General features: G+C 38.2%; 1 protein-coding gene across 2 annotated transcripts in view; it reads right to left on the reverse strand.

The window, feature by feature from the left end:
- Positions 1-1,913: 1,913 nt before the first annotated feature.
- Positions 1,914-15,689, reverse strand: part of LOC116050441 (C-type lectin domain family 10 member A-like) — a 30,010-nt gene continuing 16,234 nt past the window's right edge. Inside the window, exons 1-4 of one of the 2 annotated variants that reach the window (XM_036004502.1) lie at positions 14,160-14,271; positions 13,968-14,069; positions 4,943-5,020; positions 4,505-4,642 (exon numbers count right to left, since the gene is read on the reverse strand). In XM_036004502.1, coding sequence (XP_035860395.1) covers positions 4,641-4,642; positions 4,943-5,020; positions 13,968-14,069; positions 14,160-14,229 — 252 coding nt within the window. In that variant the 5' untranslated portion in view covers positions 14,230-14,271 and the 3' untranslated portion in view covers positions 4,505-4,640. Of the gene's footprint in view, positions 2,760-4,504; positions 4,643-4,942; positions 5,021-13,967; positions 14,070-14,159; positions 14,272-15,689 lie in introns of those variants that run through there. The other variant, XM_031300498.2, reaches the window with a different exon arrangement.

Raw genomic sequence — 15,689 nt, forward strand, 5'->3', positions numbered from 1 at the left:
GTTAACACATTGAACATTTTAAATTAAACAGCTTATTAACGTGCGCTTGTTCCCCTGTGTGCGCTGATGTCTCATCTGTTGACATTTCCGAATGCCTTCCAGTTGCTTAATAAAAGCGGGCTTTCCACACAAACAAACGTACATGTGTCATTAGTATGAGAAAAAAAACAACAAGATTTTAACTGTGTCGGGCTCGGGTCGGACTCGGACATAAATATCATAATGCCTGACGGGCTCAGGCTGGGTTCGGTCACGGCTCTGTCGGGCTCGGGCCGGGTTCGGACGGAAAAATACGGCCCAATCCAGGCTCTAGTGTGTGTGTGTCACCATGGCAGAATGTGGTCCTGGAGACACATACTGTAGTGGGAACTACCCATATCCTACCCTGGTTTTATGCCGGCTATGGAACTACTACAGAAGAGGATTTGAGTACTTTGCCAGGAGTTTATATTTCTGTCTGTCTGCGGCCAGATTTTGTCTCTGCAAATAGCATCAAAACTGCACAAGATGTGATTACAAAACTTTACAGGTGTTTAGTTGAGGTTAAAATGAATGCCTAATTCAAAGATGGGTGTGGTCCGTGCAAGCGCGCTGGAAGTAGAAGGGTAGGAAGTTATGGGCGAATGTGTGTGTGTCATTTAGAACACGAGACAAAATAAAAGTTTAAGAGCAAAATGTAAAACCCAAAGTTACAAACATGAGTTAAAAGTGAATTTAATCAAGTACGTCTTAAGCTGCTTTTTAAAAGCTTCAACAGAGACTACAGAACGTAAGACAGTAGGAAGGGCGTTCTACAGGTTTGGAGCCACTGCTTCAAAGGAATGGTCACCTTTAGTTTTTAAACGAGTGCGTGGGACCACCAGTAATCCCTGGTTAGAAGACCTGAGGGACCTGTTAGTAGTGTACGGATGGAGCAGATCCGAGATATAAACAGGTGTCTGACAATGCAAAGCTTTATAAGCCAGAACAATAACTTTAAATTGGATCCTGAACTTGATCGGAAGCCATTGTAATGAGTATAAAATTGGAGTGATGTGCGACATCCTGCTGGACCTGGTCAACAGCCTTGCAGCAGAGTTCTGGACTAGTTGTACACGGTAGAGTACTAAAGTTATTTTCAACTGGGATTCAGAATGAGTGAATCAATGAGCAGGGAACTACCAGGACCCTTAGAAGAGGAGAAATGAAAAATCAAGTATTACTTGTCATTTTATATTTGATATTCTCAAATTTAATTTAGTATTCAAGTATTTCTAAGACAGATTAAACATTTCAAACACCTCTGCATCTTGCTCCGTGTTGGAAAATTCCAGCAAAGAAAAAGACAAGAAAAGTACAAGTGTCCCACCTCAGGGGGATCTTACCTTGGTCAGAGAAAACTGCAAGGAGCTTTTTGGTTGGTGGTTGCTATACATGTATATTGTTTAAGCAACTAGCAAGGGCATTTTGGGAAATTCTAATTTGCTCTTAGTTAGACGAGACACCTTAAGACAATTTAAGACTGGAGGACACATTAAGACAACTGTTGGATGGAATGGCACAAAATGTGATACAGACAAACCAACAGGATCAAATGTGGTGTTCCTCTGACTTTGACACTGCCTCGGGTATGAATGTTGTGAAGCTAAACTCAAGTACATTGTGTCAATCAAATTCATCATTTTAAATAGAGAGACATCAACTTACTGACCCAATGAGCAATAATGTATTTGGAAATCTACTGATCCTGTAAAGAGGTGTAATAAGAAGCCTAACAGCATGACAGTGCAATAGAAAGAGAGATCGTCTTCAGACCAGTAGACAAAGCGTGCAGGGCGGCTGTTTGGACGGGAGGTAAAAGACAACAGAGGGTTCCTGCAGAATTAACTGAAAAACGGTCATGAACACAAAAAGAAATATTAATGCACTCAAAGAACATTGAGAACTATTTTTATTACTGTTCTTGATTACACGCACTCACACAAAAATCAGCTACCATTATAACATAGAACAACAAGTGACACTTGATGAAGCCAGTTACCAGTTTGTAAATGTAGCATTCAGTATATAACAGTAGAATTTGTCACCTGTGAGGAGATTATAATGTAGTGACATGCAGGGAAAGAGGCCACCATTTTGCCACGGGTCTATAATCAGATATTGTTTTCATAAATTTAGGTTTGATTCATGAAATTTCTAGTTTTGGAAAGAAATTGGTTCCTAAATCATAAAGTAGATACTAAACAGATCTCATCACAATGCAGGGTGAATAAGTACAATTTTCCAGCAAGTATATCTAAATACCAGACACAAGCACTCTGATCCACAAAATGACACATGGTCTAAAATAATCAAGAAACATTTCTCAGAAACACAAAACACCTTTTGCAGTCCCCATGTATGCCCGGGTGAGACACACTAGACTGAAGAGGAATTGGTTACATTGCAGCTTATATTATATATAGATTAATCAGGGATTTTATACACACATATTAGTCCCAGTATTTTGTGTTCACTGATACCCTGTTATCGACACACAAGCACACATGCACATCATCTCATCATGACGGAGATTATAGCTCACACTGTAAAAAGCATTATCAAATGTATGATCTCAAAACATACACCACTGTTAAGCTTTTTTCTCACAGATCCAGTACATAACATGTTCACATGACAGGTCATTCCACTCAGTGGTGGTAGGTCCAATATGTGCACAGTCCTCTTCGCCACACCGTGGATCTCCACCACCATTATCAGGCTGCTCTCTCCTCCAGTTTCTAACAAATTAATTAGAGAGAATCATGATACTGCAAATCTCTGACATGAACACAGTTCCTCAGTGTCACATAATGCTCTCCAGGTTGATGACTGGGGCATCAAGTGTCTGTAGAAACAATTCCGCTTCGAGGGAATTATATAAGTTAATGTCTATATTAAATCAAAATGAAGCCTTACTTCAGAGTCAGTGGAGTTCCATCTACCCATTTCCAGGTCCCCTCTTCATCTCTGTCAGTCAAACCAATCCAATACTGAGTATCTTTTTTGATGCATTTAGAGAGAAACATCTGTAAAAGAAATCCACATCACATTTTAGTTTTAACCACAATATGTGAGCAGTTTATTAATTTATCTCCACACAAAACCTAACTTTAACCTAATCATCATTTTAAATATTACCTAGAAAAAAAATCCTGTATACTATCATGGACTGTACCTGCTCTTCAGAGCTGTCTATCACCACCAGATCTGCTCCTCTGTCTCTGCAGTATTGTCTGCCTTTCTCCCAGGAACCAGACTCAGCAGAGAGGAGATAACAGGAAGAACTGAACATCCTCCATTCAGCAGGACATGTTTTATCTGTAAGATACAAACAAGATACATTACAGATCAACAAGACTCACGTCAATGTGTTATGTAGTTCTGTAGATGTCAACTTTTTTAATGATGGTGTTCATTTGGTTAATTTAACCTTATCAGATGGTTTGAGACTTGACTGGTTTTGGACCAAATTGATTATATATCTATATATCTATTATCTACTAATGATCATCTTATACATTGTGACTCTTGCGCAATCAAGCACAGACAAGAGAGAATTGTCACTTCAGAGAATATAATGTAGCAATGTAGCGACATGCAGGGAAAGAGGACACAATTTTGCCAGGGTCTATAATCATGTATTGTTTTCATAAAGTTAGGTTTGATTCATAAAATTTCTAATTTTGGACTGAAATTGGCTACTAAATCATAAAGAAGATACTAAGAACATCTCATCACAATGCAGGGTGACTGAATACAAATGTTACTCTTCAGACGTGGAGGACAGTTTGTTCTTGGCCTGAGACATTTCTCAGAAACACAAAACACCTTCTGTATTCATGTTGTAGTATCTGAACATTCTATAACTTTCTATAAACTTGTACTTGAGCTTTTTGTATAAAATAGGGAGTCCTATGACCTTTACCCTACTGTTGCTGAAAACATCTGGAAACTGTTAACATTAGAAGGGCCCCCCCAAGACAGGAGAGTCCTTTTTTGGAGATATGCCAGAATAAAACAGCAATTGGTCAGTTCTCTGCTCCAATCATATACTCACACATATCATGTCTTATGTTACACAATGCACAGAATATATATGTGCTCACACAAAGATCAGGCAGAGTGACTATTTAGAGAATTGGGAAACGGTCCTTTCTGAGCTCCTGCAGAAGCTTGTAAATTTTATGTAATAAACCTTTTTATAATCGAGATCAGTGTCAGCGGATTCCTCTTCATACAATATCACAGCATTAAAGACACCACAATGTCATGACTAATTTATTTCACAAAACTTGATATCCTTTTTTTCCCCCATGACAGTAAAAGATAATCATACTAACCAACCTATGACATGTCAAAGGGTGTGAGCCCATTTTCCTCAAATCGAGCAGCCCTACCAAAATCACAGATCTCATCACAATGCAAGGTGAGTGAGTAAAAATGTTACAGCAAGTAAATCTAAATACCAGACACAAGCACTCACTCTGTTGAAGCCTGTCCAGCTCTTTAGCCATTTCAGTGAGGCTGGAGTTCAGCCGGTCTCTCTCTTCAGTCAGGGAGGACAGCTTGTTATCACTGGCCTGGAGACACTCAGTCAGGTTGGCTTTGATAGTGGAGAGCTCTGCAGCTGATCCACCTAATGTCACATGGTCAGAAATAATCAAGAGACATTTCTCAGAAACACAAAACACCTTCTGCATTCATGTCATGTCTAATTTATTTCACAAAACGTGATATCATTTTTTTGCCCCATGATAGTGAAAGATAATCATACTAACCAACCTATGACATGTCAAAGGGCGTGAGCCTATTTTCCTCAAATCGTGCAGCCCTACCAAAATCACAGATCTCATCACAATGCAAGGTTACTGAGTAAAAACATTACAGAAAGTAAATCTAAATACCAGACATAAGCACTCACACTGTTTAACCCTGTCCAAGTTATCACTGGCCTGGAGACACTCAGTCAGGTTGGCTTTGATAGTGGAGAGCTCTGCAGCTGATCCACCTAATGTCACATGGTCAGAAATAATCAAGAGACATTTCTCAGAAACACAAAACACCTTCTGCATTCATATCATGTCTTATGTATTTCATGAGACTACATTTCCTTAATTTGCTATTCCTCTGATATATCAAAGGGCATAGTGAACTCTGCAGCAGACTTTAGTAAGTCTTTTTTTCTACTGCAGTTTTATCACTAACACATGTCACTGCTGCTGTTACAGTTTTTTTTTTCGATTGCTAAACGACACTGGTCACATCTGAAACCACATGTACAAAACTCTTACCACAGTCTGCATTGCCAACAGTCAACTGAGCTAAACAGTTCACATCAACTGCAAAACTCATGCCAAACAACCCAACTCTTCACACACACATCTAAAAACAGGCTCAGTGCACTGAAACATTTTGAACAATCCTCATCGAGACAACACACACTGTCACTCAGAACACACAGAGAGTAAAAACACTAGCATCAAACGCCAATAGAAAAATTTAAAACTTTTAATCTTTACAATTTGAATAATTTGAACGATTTCACACAAATCAATACTTTCCTTAAAGATAAAAAAAATCCTTAACATGATTTATTTTTATAACAAAACCTGTTTTTAGGTAAACAAGAAGGAATGAAAATAAGTTTATTTAATAAATTATTTATATTATTTATTTATTTTCTTTTTCCTTTTTTTTGCCCCTGCAGTCATGCATAACATGCCAACTCCTTTCAACACCCTAACCGTGACCACCCAATGTGAATTACAGATCTTTCTACCCAATCACTAATAATACGTTCTTGTGTTTGTCAACTGTCCTATCCAGTCCCGTCTTTTCAATTCTGATATTGTCCCGTCTCACTTCCCTCTGTTGTCTGCCTGTCACCTATTCACGTTTTATGTTTTATGCAACATGGTATCATGACTTTGCGTAAACATACACGCCGTACCTGGTGCTTTTATCCCCCCTGCCCTTATATGGATCCAGGGTCTCACTAAAACAGGGTGAATGGTTACGGTAGGACCACAGTAAATGTACTGAATGTAAATCTAAATCTGAATGTAACATTATATGTATGTAACATAACATATGTGTATATGCAAATATATTGCTTTATTAAAAATAAAGTTGTCCTCCGAAGAGGAGGGGTGGTGGTGGGCCAAAACAAATGAATAAAAAATAAATAAAAGAAAATAAGCAGTTTCCTTCAATAGATATATATTTTTATTTTGTCTGTAGTAACTTACGTAATTACTGGGGGGAAAAAGTAAAAAAAATAAGGTTTGCAATAGTAACAAAGAATTGCCTCTCTCCAGCATCCGGCCACAAGTTTTCATCATCACGTTGGATGTCCTCACCTGCCATGCACCTTCATCATCTATGAATACAGATGGTGATGTTTTTATTGCTTCCACCTTTATTACTTTCTTAATGTGCACAGTTTTACCATAGTACAGCTAATGTTTGTTTGTTTGTTTTTTCACATTTTTTACAGCTGTATATGTAACCTCAGACATCTTACCTGGACATATTGGTATCTTTGCTCTTTTACCTGTTCACTGTTTCTCTCAAACGGTACACTCTATAACTGTTTCATTCTTACTTTGTGTTTCCTTATTTCCAAAAAGGTCTTTCTGAGCTTTTTCTATATAAATACAGTGTGTTCACTAATGAGTCTTAAACAAGACATGCATAGGCTTTCAGCTAAAATTGCAATCAGCAGTGTTTTAGGTCGACCAGGCTAAAATCCATTCTGTTTTGCATGTGTGGTATGACAGCGTGTGTTAGCATTTGAACAAAGTGCTGTACATTCACAGTGTTGTGCAGGTTGTGGTTAAAGCCATGGGATAAGTGTGTAGACTTTTGAAAACTGTGTTCAAACAATGAAAAACAAAATACAGTTTGGTTCACAAGAACTGCTGCTGTTCCAGGTGTGAACAGTGTTGTTTAGCAATCGAAAAAAAAACCCTGCAAACCTGAAATGATGAACTGCACCAACTTCAATTTGAATTTAAAATGATTGTTTTGACAATTTGGCTGTTTGATTTCTTTTCTGTGTATGATTCACAGTAAAAAGTAAAAAGTAGTTGAAAAGTAAATGAGAAAATTGACACAAGACAGTTAATCAAACAAATCTGATAAACAACTCTGGAAGAAATGGAGTTGACATGCATCTAGAGCAGAGATCTTCAACAGGGGGTCTGGGGAGTTTAGTTGATTGATTCTCATTTGCAACGACAACCTGTCACATTCACACATTTATAGCTGGAAGACGCCCAGTACAACCACAGTCTGATTTGCTGGCAACTGAGCAGCTTTACTGGTTGGGGTTAAAGGCCTTGCTGAGGAAAGGACAAGCGCTGCCCACTTTCCCCACCCAGATTTTGTTCCTGTTGGTCTGGGGATTGAACCTGCAACTTCCAGGTCCGAAGCTCGTGTCTTAACCACTAACCCACCACTGTCTTACAAGTAGCATAAAAGTTGCAAAGAAACTCCCGCACACTGTCTAACTTGCAAAAAATTTAATTTTATAGGGAACGTTTCAATGCTAGACCTTCATCAGGCAAAACAAATGAAGGGAGTTTCTTTGCAACTTTTGAAAGTTTTTTTCAAAAATTAAAATGTCTTAACATGGATCCAACAAATTATTAGCAAATATAAATCAGCCTATTTGTGGAAAAAAAAACACATTGATGATAGGCTTACTGGCCTATACTGTAGGTTAGGTAGTCATTAAGGTAACCATCCACAGGTACAGTTCATCCTAAAGATTCACAGTCACATGTATGTTTAACATTAAAACATGACTTATGTTTATAGGTGTATCATGCCAACAGTTTTTATGACATAAAAAGCAGTAAAAACACCAAAAGACATGGTGTCTGACTTAGCCCAAAGAATCCTGGATATCGTAGCAGCACACCCAACTGTGAAGAACATTATACTGCATATAGGGTCACATGATGTTGTAAAGCAAGAGTCTGAAGTGCTGAATCGTGACTTTATGAATCTGCTGAACACAGCTCCCTAAACGCGAAGGTGTTTATCAGTGGCCCTATACCGCCAGTCAGAAGAGGAGCTGAGAGATTCAGCAGACTGTTGGCACTGAACAGATGGCTTTCAACTGCATGTACCGTCCACTCTCTGCGGTTCATTGACAATTTTAAAATTTTCTGGGACCGCAGACATCTTTTTAAAGCAGATGGACTTTTCCTTAACAAGCCAGGAGTAAAGCTGTTCACCTCTAGCCTTCTTTACTTTCTGCACCACACATCTACTCCCTCGGCCAAGGACACGAGACAAGATAAATCAACACAAACAAAACAAGAGGAAGACACAACAAAGTGTGGCAGTGATCCACCACAGCCCCCACCTGAGCAAAGATTTGACCATGGAGGACCTCAGAGCGGAGACGAGAAATCTCAACCCCCCTTTTCCCCCGTCCAACACTCCTCAAACCCCCTTACCAACCCTGACGCCTTTGAGGATCCATCGCTCTCCCCATCCACCTTCTCCCCTGTTTCCCCCTGTCACATGTTGGGGTTCACTGACCGGATGGAGCAGCTGGTAGATGCTGGAACCAAGTTTGCCCCACTACCTTCTCCCATCACTCGCCCCCAGCATCAAACTGACCCTGTTTTGACCGAACCACCAAAAGTAAAACGCCAGGCACCTCTGCCCCCTCAAGGACGGCAGCTAACTCCTTCTCACCAGACTGATAAGTATGCTTGTGTACAGAATGAAACAAGCTTTAACTGATATGTGCTGGGCCCAGGCTACATGCCTAGTGGCACTCATGACTCTTTCCAGGACAAGCCTGGGCTCTGTGTATTAAATTCTTCTTCAATCTATGTTGTGATAGGTAATAGAAAAAGAATGGTGAATCCGCTAAGTAAGAAAAAGAAGCACTTAACTGCCAACTTAGCAAATTTAGCATCCATTCCTCGTCAGCCACAGCCTGTCCCAAAAAATATCATATTATATATATATATATATTTTAACACACTAACATTAGCCTTACTAAACGTCAGGTCTTTGGCGGGTAAATCATTTTTAATCAATGATTTTATTATTAAGCACAATCTTGACCTTATGTTTTTAACTGAAACCTGGTTGGACCATAATAACAGTGATGCTGTTCTTATAGAGTCAGCTCCCCCTAACTTCAATTTTATGAGTGAGAATAGAGCGAATAAGAAAGGAGGTGGAGTCACCATTTTGTTTAATGACTCGTTCCAATGTACTGAAATATGTTATGGAAACTTTGCTTCTTTTGAATATGTGGCTCTTCAGCTAAGGTCCTCCTCGCTACCTATATTTCTAATTATCTACAGGCCACCTAAATAGTGTGCATCCTTCTTTGACGACTTTAGTAAACTGCTGTCTATAATCTGTATTAACTTTGACTGTGTAGTTATTGCTGGTGATTTCAACATTCATGTTGACAACCCCCAGGATAGAGGGACAAAAGAACTGTGTTGTATTTTTGAGAACTATGGACTGACTCAGCATGTGACGGAGCCCACACACAACAAGGGGCACACTCTGGACTTGATTATCTCGAAGGGTTTGAATATTTCTAAGGTTGTGGTGACTGATGCTGCTCTCTCTGATCATTCCTGTGTTTTCTTTAATGGCACTATCTCTGTGCACAAAAGTGTCCAAACAAAGTTAATAATAACACGGTATATCACTGACAACACCAGTGAAACATTCATTCAGCTTTTCTCGTCCACACCCACCCTCTCAAGGGTCTCAGTCCCTGAGCTTGTAGACAATTTCAATTGTAAAATTACAAATGTTATTGATGCCATTGCTCCCATTAAGGTAAAAACTGTCTCTGATAAGAAAAGATCTCCATGGAGAAATGCCATACTAGTAAGAACAGAAAAAAGAGAGTGTCGAAAAGCAGAACGCAGGTGGCAAAAAACTAATCTCCAGGTCCACTACAACACCTATAAAGAGAGACTTCGCACTTATAATTTGGAACTGAGGAATGCAAGGCGGTCCTTCTTCTCGGACATTAATAATTCACGTGCTTTGTTTGCTACTGTCGATAGGTTAACAAACCCTCCAGTACCAGTAGCATCTGAACTTTTATCTACCAAGGCCTGCAATGATTTTGCCACCTTCTTCAAAGACAAAATTCAGAAAATTAGACAAAACAGTCAGTGCTTCCATATCGAGTACAGGGTATGTGTTGTCACCGTGTCCAAGCAAAACAAATTCCAATATGACCCAATTTCATATGATTAACCGTAAAAACCTGGAGGACATTATACAACATCTAAAAACCTCGTCCTGCTGCCTTGATTTTCTACCAACGGGCGTTTTCAAAAATGTTTCGAATTGTTTGGCTACAGATTTTCTACAGATTGTAAACACGTCTTTTCTCTCAGGTATCTTCCCACAGGCCCTGAACACTGCAGTCATTAAGCAACTCTTAAAAAGAACAATCTAGACATGTCACTAATGAGCAACTATAGGCCGATATAAAACCTTCCATTTTTAAGTAAAATCATTGTAAAAACGGTTTCTCAACAACTCAACCTTTTCTTGTCACTAAACAACAGTTTTGATGCCTTCCAGTCAGGTTTTCGACCACACCACAGCACTGAGACAGCTCTTGTTAAAGTATTTAATGACATCCACTTAAACACAGATAGTGGCAAAATTTCAAAATTACTTGATCTCAGTGCTGCATTTGATACGGTCGACCATGACATATTACTAGACCGATTGGAAAACTGGGTTGGCATTTCTGGCTCAGTACTAAAGTGATTTGAGTCTTATTTAAATAATAGGGACTACTTTGTGTCTATAGGGAATTATACATCTGAGCATACAAATATGACGTGCGGAGTTCCCCAAGGCTCCGTTCTGGGGCCTCTCGTGTTTAACATCTACATGCTTCCACTGGCTCAAATTATGGAAAACAATAAAATAAGTTACCACAGTTATGCGGATGACACACAAATTCATATAACCTTATCACCAGGGGACTATTAGTCCAATGCAACAACTGACTAAGTGCATTGAACAAATTAACGACTGGATGTGCCAGAATTTTCTTAAATTAAATGACGAAAAAACTGAGGTGGTTTTTTTTGGAGCAAAAGTGGAATGATTAAAAGTCAGCACTCAGCTTCAAACGACAATGTTAAAAACAACAGACAAAGCCAGAAATCTTGGTGTAGTCATGGACTCAGACCTGAATTTTAACAGCTACATTAAGACAATTACAAAGTCAGCCTATTACCACCTTAAAAATATATCAAGGGTTAAAGGACTTATGTCTCAGCAGGATCTGGAAAAACTTGTCCATGCTTTTATCTTCAGTAGACTTTACTACTGTAACGGTGTCTTTACAAGTCTCCCTAAAAAATCAATCAGACAGCTGCAGCTGATTCAGAACGCTGCTGCTTGACTCCTCACTAAGACCAAGAAGGCGGATCACATCACTCCAGTTCTGAAGTCTCTACACTGGCTTCCAGTGCCTGAAAGAATTGATTTCAAAATACTTTTGCTGGTTTATAAATCACTAAACGGTTTAGGGCCAAAATACATTTCTGATCTGCTGCTACGCTATGACCCACCCACACCTCTCAGGTTGTCTGGGACAGGTCTACTTGTTGTCCCAGTCAGAGTCAGAACTAAACAGGGGAAAGCAGCATTCAGTTTTTACGCTCCACATATCTGGAACAAACTCCCAGAAAACTGCAGGTCCGCAGCAACTCTCAGTTCTTTTAAATCAAAGCTAAAGACCTATCTTTTTGATGTTGCCTTTCTTTAAATAACTGTTCATTTGTTATACTGAAGTTGCATTGATGACACTGTATGACATTCTATAACTGCCCTTTAATGTTTAATTTCTTATACTGCACTGTAAATTTTATTCATGTATTTTATCTCTCAGTTCTTTAATTTCTTACACTGCACTGTCAATTTTATTCTTGTCTTTTATGTTTTAATCTGCTTTGGGTTTTTTTTAATCGTTTTCTAACTGCTCTTTAATGTTTTATGTAAAGCACTTTAAATTGCCCTGTTGCTGAAATGTGCTATACAAATAAAGTTGCCTTGCCTTGCCTTGCCATACTGACTGTCCATTAGTAAATTGTTTTTGTCAATGAAATTATCTAGCCTTTTGTTTTTCGAGAACTGAGAAAGCAGGAATATTGGTCTATAGTTATTGAAAATATGCCAGTCACCAGATTTATACAATGGGATGACTTTAGCTGCTTTCATCTTATCAGGAAATACTCCTGTTTTAAATGATAGATTATATATATATATATATATATATATATATATATATATATATATATGATAGTGGGTCAACTATCCCGTCTATTACTTTTTTTACTAGAGACATCAATGTCATCACAATCTTTGGAAGTTTTATTATTACTTTTATTTACAATCTCTATAATTTCCTTGCTTTCTACAGTTCCCAAAAACAATGAATATGGGTTATTTTCCACATGGTCCATCACAGAGTAATTCATCCCTGTGTGATTTATGTCTTTGGCCAGTTTAGGGCCCACATTAACAAAGTCATTGTTGAATCTGTCAACCACTTCATTCTTATTTGTCCACATCTTGTCATTATCATTGAAGTTTTCTGGATAATTACATTTATTAAGTCCTTTTGTAATAATGGTGTTTATTGTATTCCATGTTCCTTTCACATTATCTTTGTTATTATCTAGTAATGTATTATAATAATCCTTCTTACATACCCTCATTATGTTATTTATTTTGTTTTTATATTATATTTTAACTCAGATTCTTTTGTTCTATATTTTATAAAATTTCTATAAAGGGTATTCTTTTTTTACAGGCATTTTGAATTCCTTTGGACATCCAGGGTGTTTCTGAATATTTCTTTTTATTACAATATTGTTTTATTGGACAGTTTTTATTATATAAAGTTGTAAATATGTCTAAGAATAGTTCATATGCATTGTTAACGTCAGCTTCCTTGTTTACTTTCTTCCAATTATACTTTATTAACTCATTTCTAAATGCAGAAATAGTTTCTTTGGTTCTTATTCTCTGGAATTTGATCTCATTGCACTCCCACTTACTTTTCCCACTATAATTACAGTTATGAGTCACAAAGATTGGCAGGTGGTCACTTATGTCATTAATTAATATTCCACTTACAGAGTTACTATCCATATTGTTTGTGAAAATATTATCTATCAGAGTTACACCATTACATGTTATTCTGGTTGGATTTGTGATTGTTGGAAAAAGACTCAAACTGTACAGTGTTTCAATAAATTCTTCCCGTCAATTTGTGTTTGTTGGGATTTAGTAGGTCAATGTTGAAATCCCCACATATATAGTTGACTTAATGCTTTACTTTATTAAATATTTTTTTTCCATTTTTTTCTGTGAATATGTTAACATTGGATCCTGGTTTCCTATACACACAACTTACAATGACATTCTTCATTTTTCCATACGTAATTCAATTGAGATACACTCCATTATATCATCAATGACTACAGTCATGTTATCGACAACCTTGTAAATGAGACCTTTGTCAACAAAAAGCGCCCCCCCTCCACAACTGCTTACTCTATTCACATAGTTAAATTCATATCCCTGTAACTCAAAATCCATGCCCCTATCGGCATTAATCCATGTTTCTGATATGGCTATAAAATAAGGGTTTCTTGAACTGTCCTAAATATTCCGTTATATTCTGGAAGTTTGAATACAGACTTCTGCTGCCTATTGTAGGCCCAGTTAAATATGTAACTTAACTTTATAAAATATGAAGTAGGGGGTCCCTACCCCGTCTCTCTCTCAGATAAGGGGTCCTTGGCTTAAAAAATGTTGAAGACCCCTGATCTAGGGAAAACGTAACTTTTTTCAGAGTATAATAAGTTCAACCTAACTTTAACTTCTGAATGTGATTTAGACTTTAGACTTACAGTGGACACCGAGGCAGATGATCCCAGCCAGCAGGAAAACACTCAGCAGCCCCAGACAGAGAACAACTGCTCCATGAAATCTCCTCTCTGAGCTCCTGGGACCTAAACACAGAGAAGACCAGCGAATACAACAGTAAACAGATAATATACAGATTAGTGTGTCAGTCTCTCTGTCTGACTGAACATTCTTACCTGTCTGATTTGTTGAAGGTCTTGGGTCAACAGACTTGTAATGTTCTACATTGGCATAGATGTCATCCATCACTCATAAGGTGGCCAACTATTTCCTGAAGGTTCAGCGCTGCCGCACAGACTGCAACACATGTAAGTATTTATATATTGTTGTTGGTTTCAATTTGACAGTGTCTCACACTCTGGTGAAGTCACAAGATTCAGAGGTGGTAAAAGAAGTTTCTATGACAATTCTCTCCTCCTCATTATTATCAGACAGACACACATCCATCTATCAGTCTATCTATCCATCCACCTACAGATGAAAAAGACATGAGATTTGTATTTTTACAGGTGGAAACATTACCAGAATATTGTATTCAAGTAAAAGTAAGTAGGTCAGTTAAAACACTGTCTGAGTATACATTACTGTGCTACATTTCTAAAAGGGAAGTGAAACAATGCAAACTCCTTGCTGAATATCACTCTTACTATAGAGCCCCCAAATGAAGCTCATGTGATGGCATCCACCAGGCTGTAAACATGTTTTGTTCTGCTGTTAAGTTGGGCATTTTAACATGGGGGCCTATGGGGATTTACTAGCTTTTGGAGCCAGCCTCAAGTGGCCACTCGATGAATTGCACTTTTTGGCACGTGTGCGTTGGCTTTATTTTCCAGCACCAGAGGTTGCTGCTGTTCTTCTTCCTGAGGTCTCCTCCATTTTTTCCCCATAAACATTTTTGAATTCTTAATTGAGGGTCTAAAGCCAGCGTGTGTCATGTATGCTGCACAGATTGTAAAGCCCCTTGAGACAAATTTGTGATTTGTGTAATTGGCCTTGTTGTGGCAAACATTAAACCTATTGTCCCTAGTAAGGGTGAGATGAATAGCAATTAAATACTCAAACACAATATTTGTCTGTTTTTAAAAGATTATTTATTGCTTGCAAACAAGAGTCCAAATGTACGCCCATGGAAGATTCACATGAGACTGAAGAGAAATTGATTTATACTTAAACATTCTTTATTACAAACAGGCACATGTTGACTTTATCAACAAGGTCAGACCACAACACTCTTTTCTACCATCTGTAGGTCTACTTCTTCTCGCTCTGTGCGAGTGAGGCCGCTCTCTGCTCCCCCTGCTTTTACATGCTCGCAGTCTTCACCTGCCAACAGTTGTCATGTCATGTATTTAATATGCAAATTCGATACTTTCACACGGACGAACAGGAGTTGTCTAATTCTCACAGACACACAAGACACACCTTTAACACATGCATTGCAACCCTAATGTTGCCCGGAGGAGCTGTTAAGAACACAAATTTCCGAATCAGTTGGACCAGACATTAAAGCACCCATATGATGCTCATTTCAGGTTCATAATTGTATTTTAAGGTTGTACCAGAATAGGTTTACATGGTTTAATTTTCAAAAAACACCATATTTTTGTTGTACTGCACCGCTCGCTCTCACTGCTGCAGATCCTCTTTTCAGCTGGTCTGTCTCTGGTCTCTGTCTTTTCAGCGAGACCTCTTTTCTTCTTCTGTAC

Source organism: Sander lucioperca, chromosome 8 (genome assembly GCF_008315115.2).
Source record: "Sander lucioperca isolate FBNREF2018 chromosome 8, SLUC_FBN_1.2, whole genome shotgun sequence".
Classification (NCBI taxonomy): Eukaryota; Metazoa; Chordata; class Actinopteri; order Perciformes; family Percidae; genus Sander; species Sander lucioperca.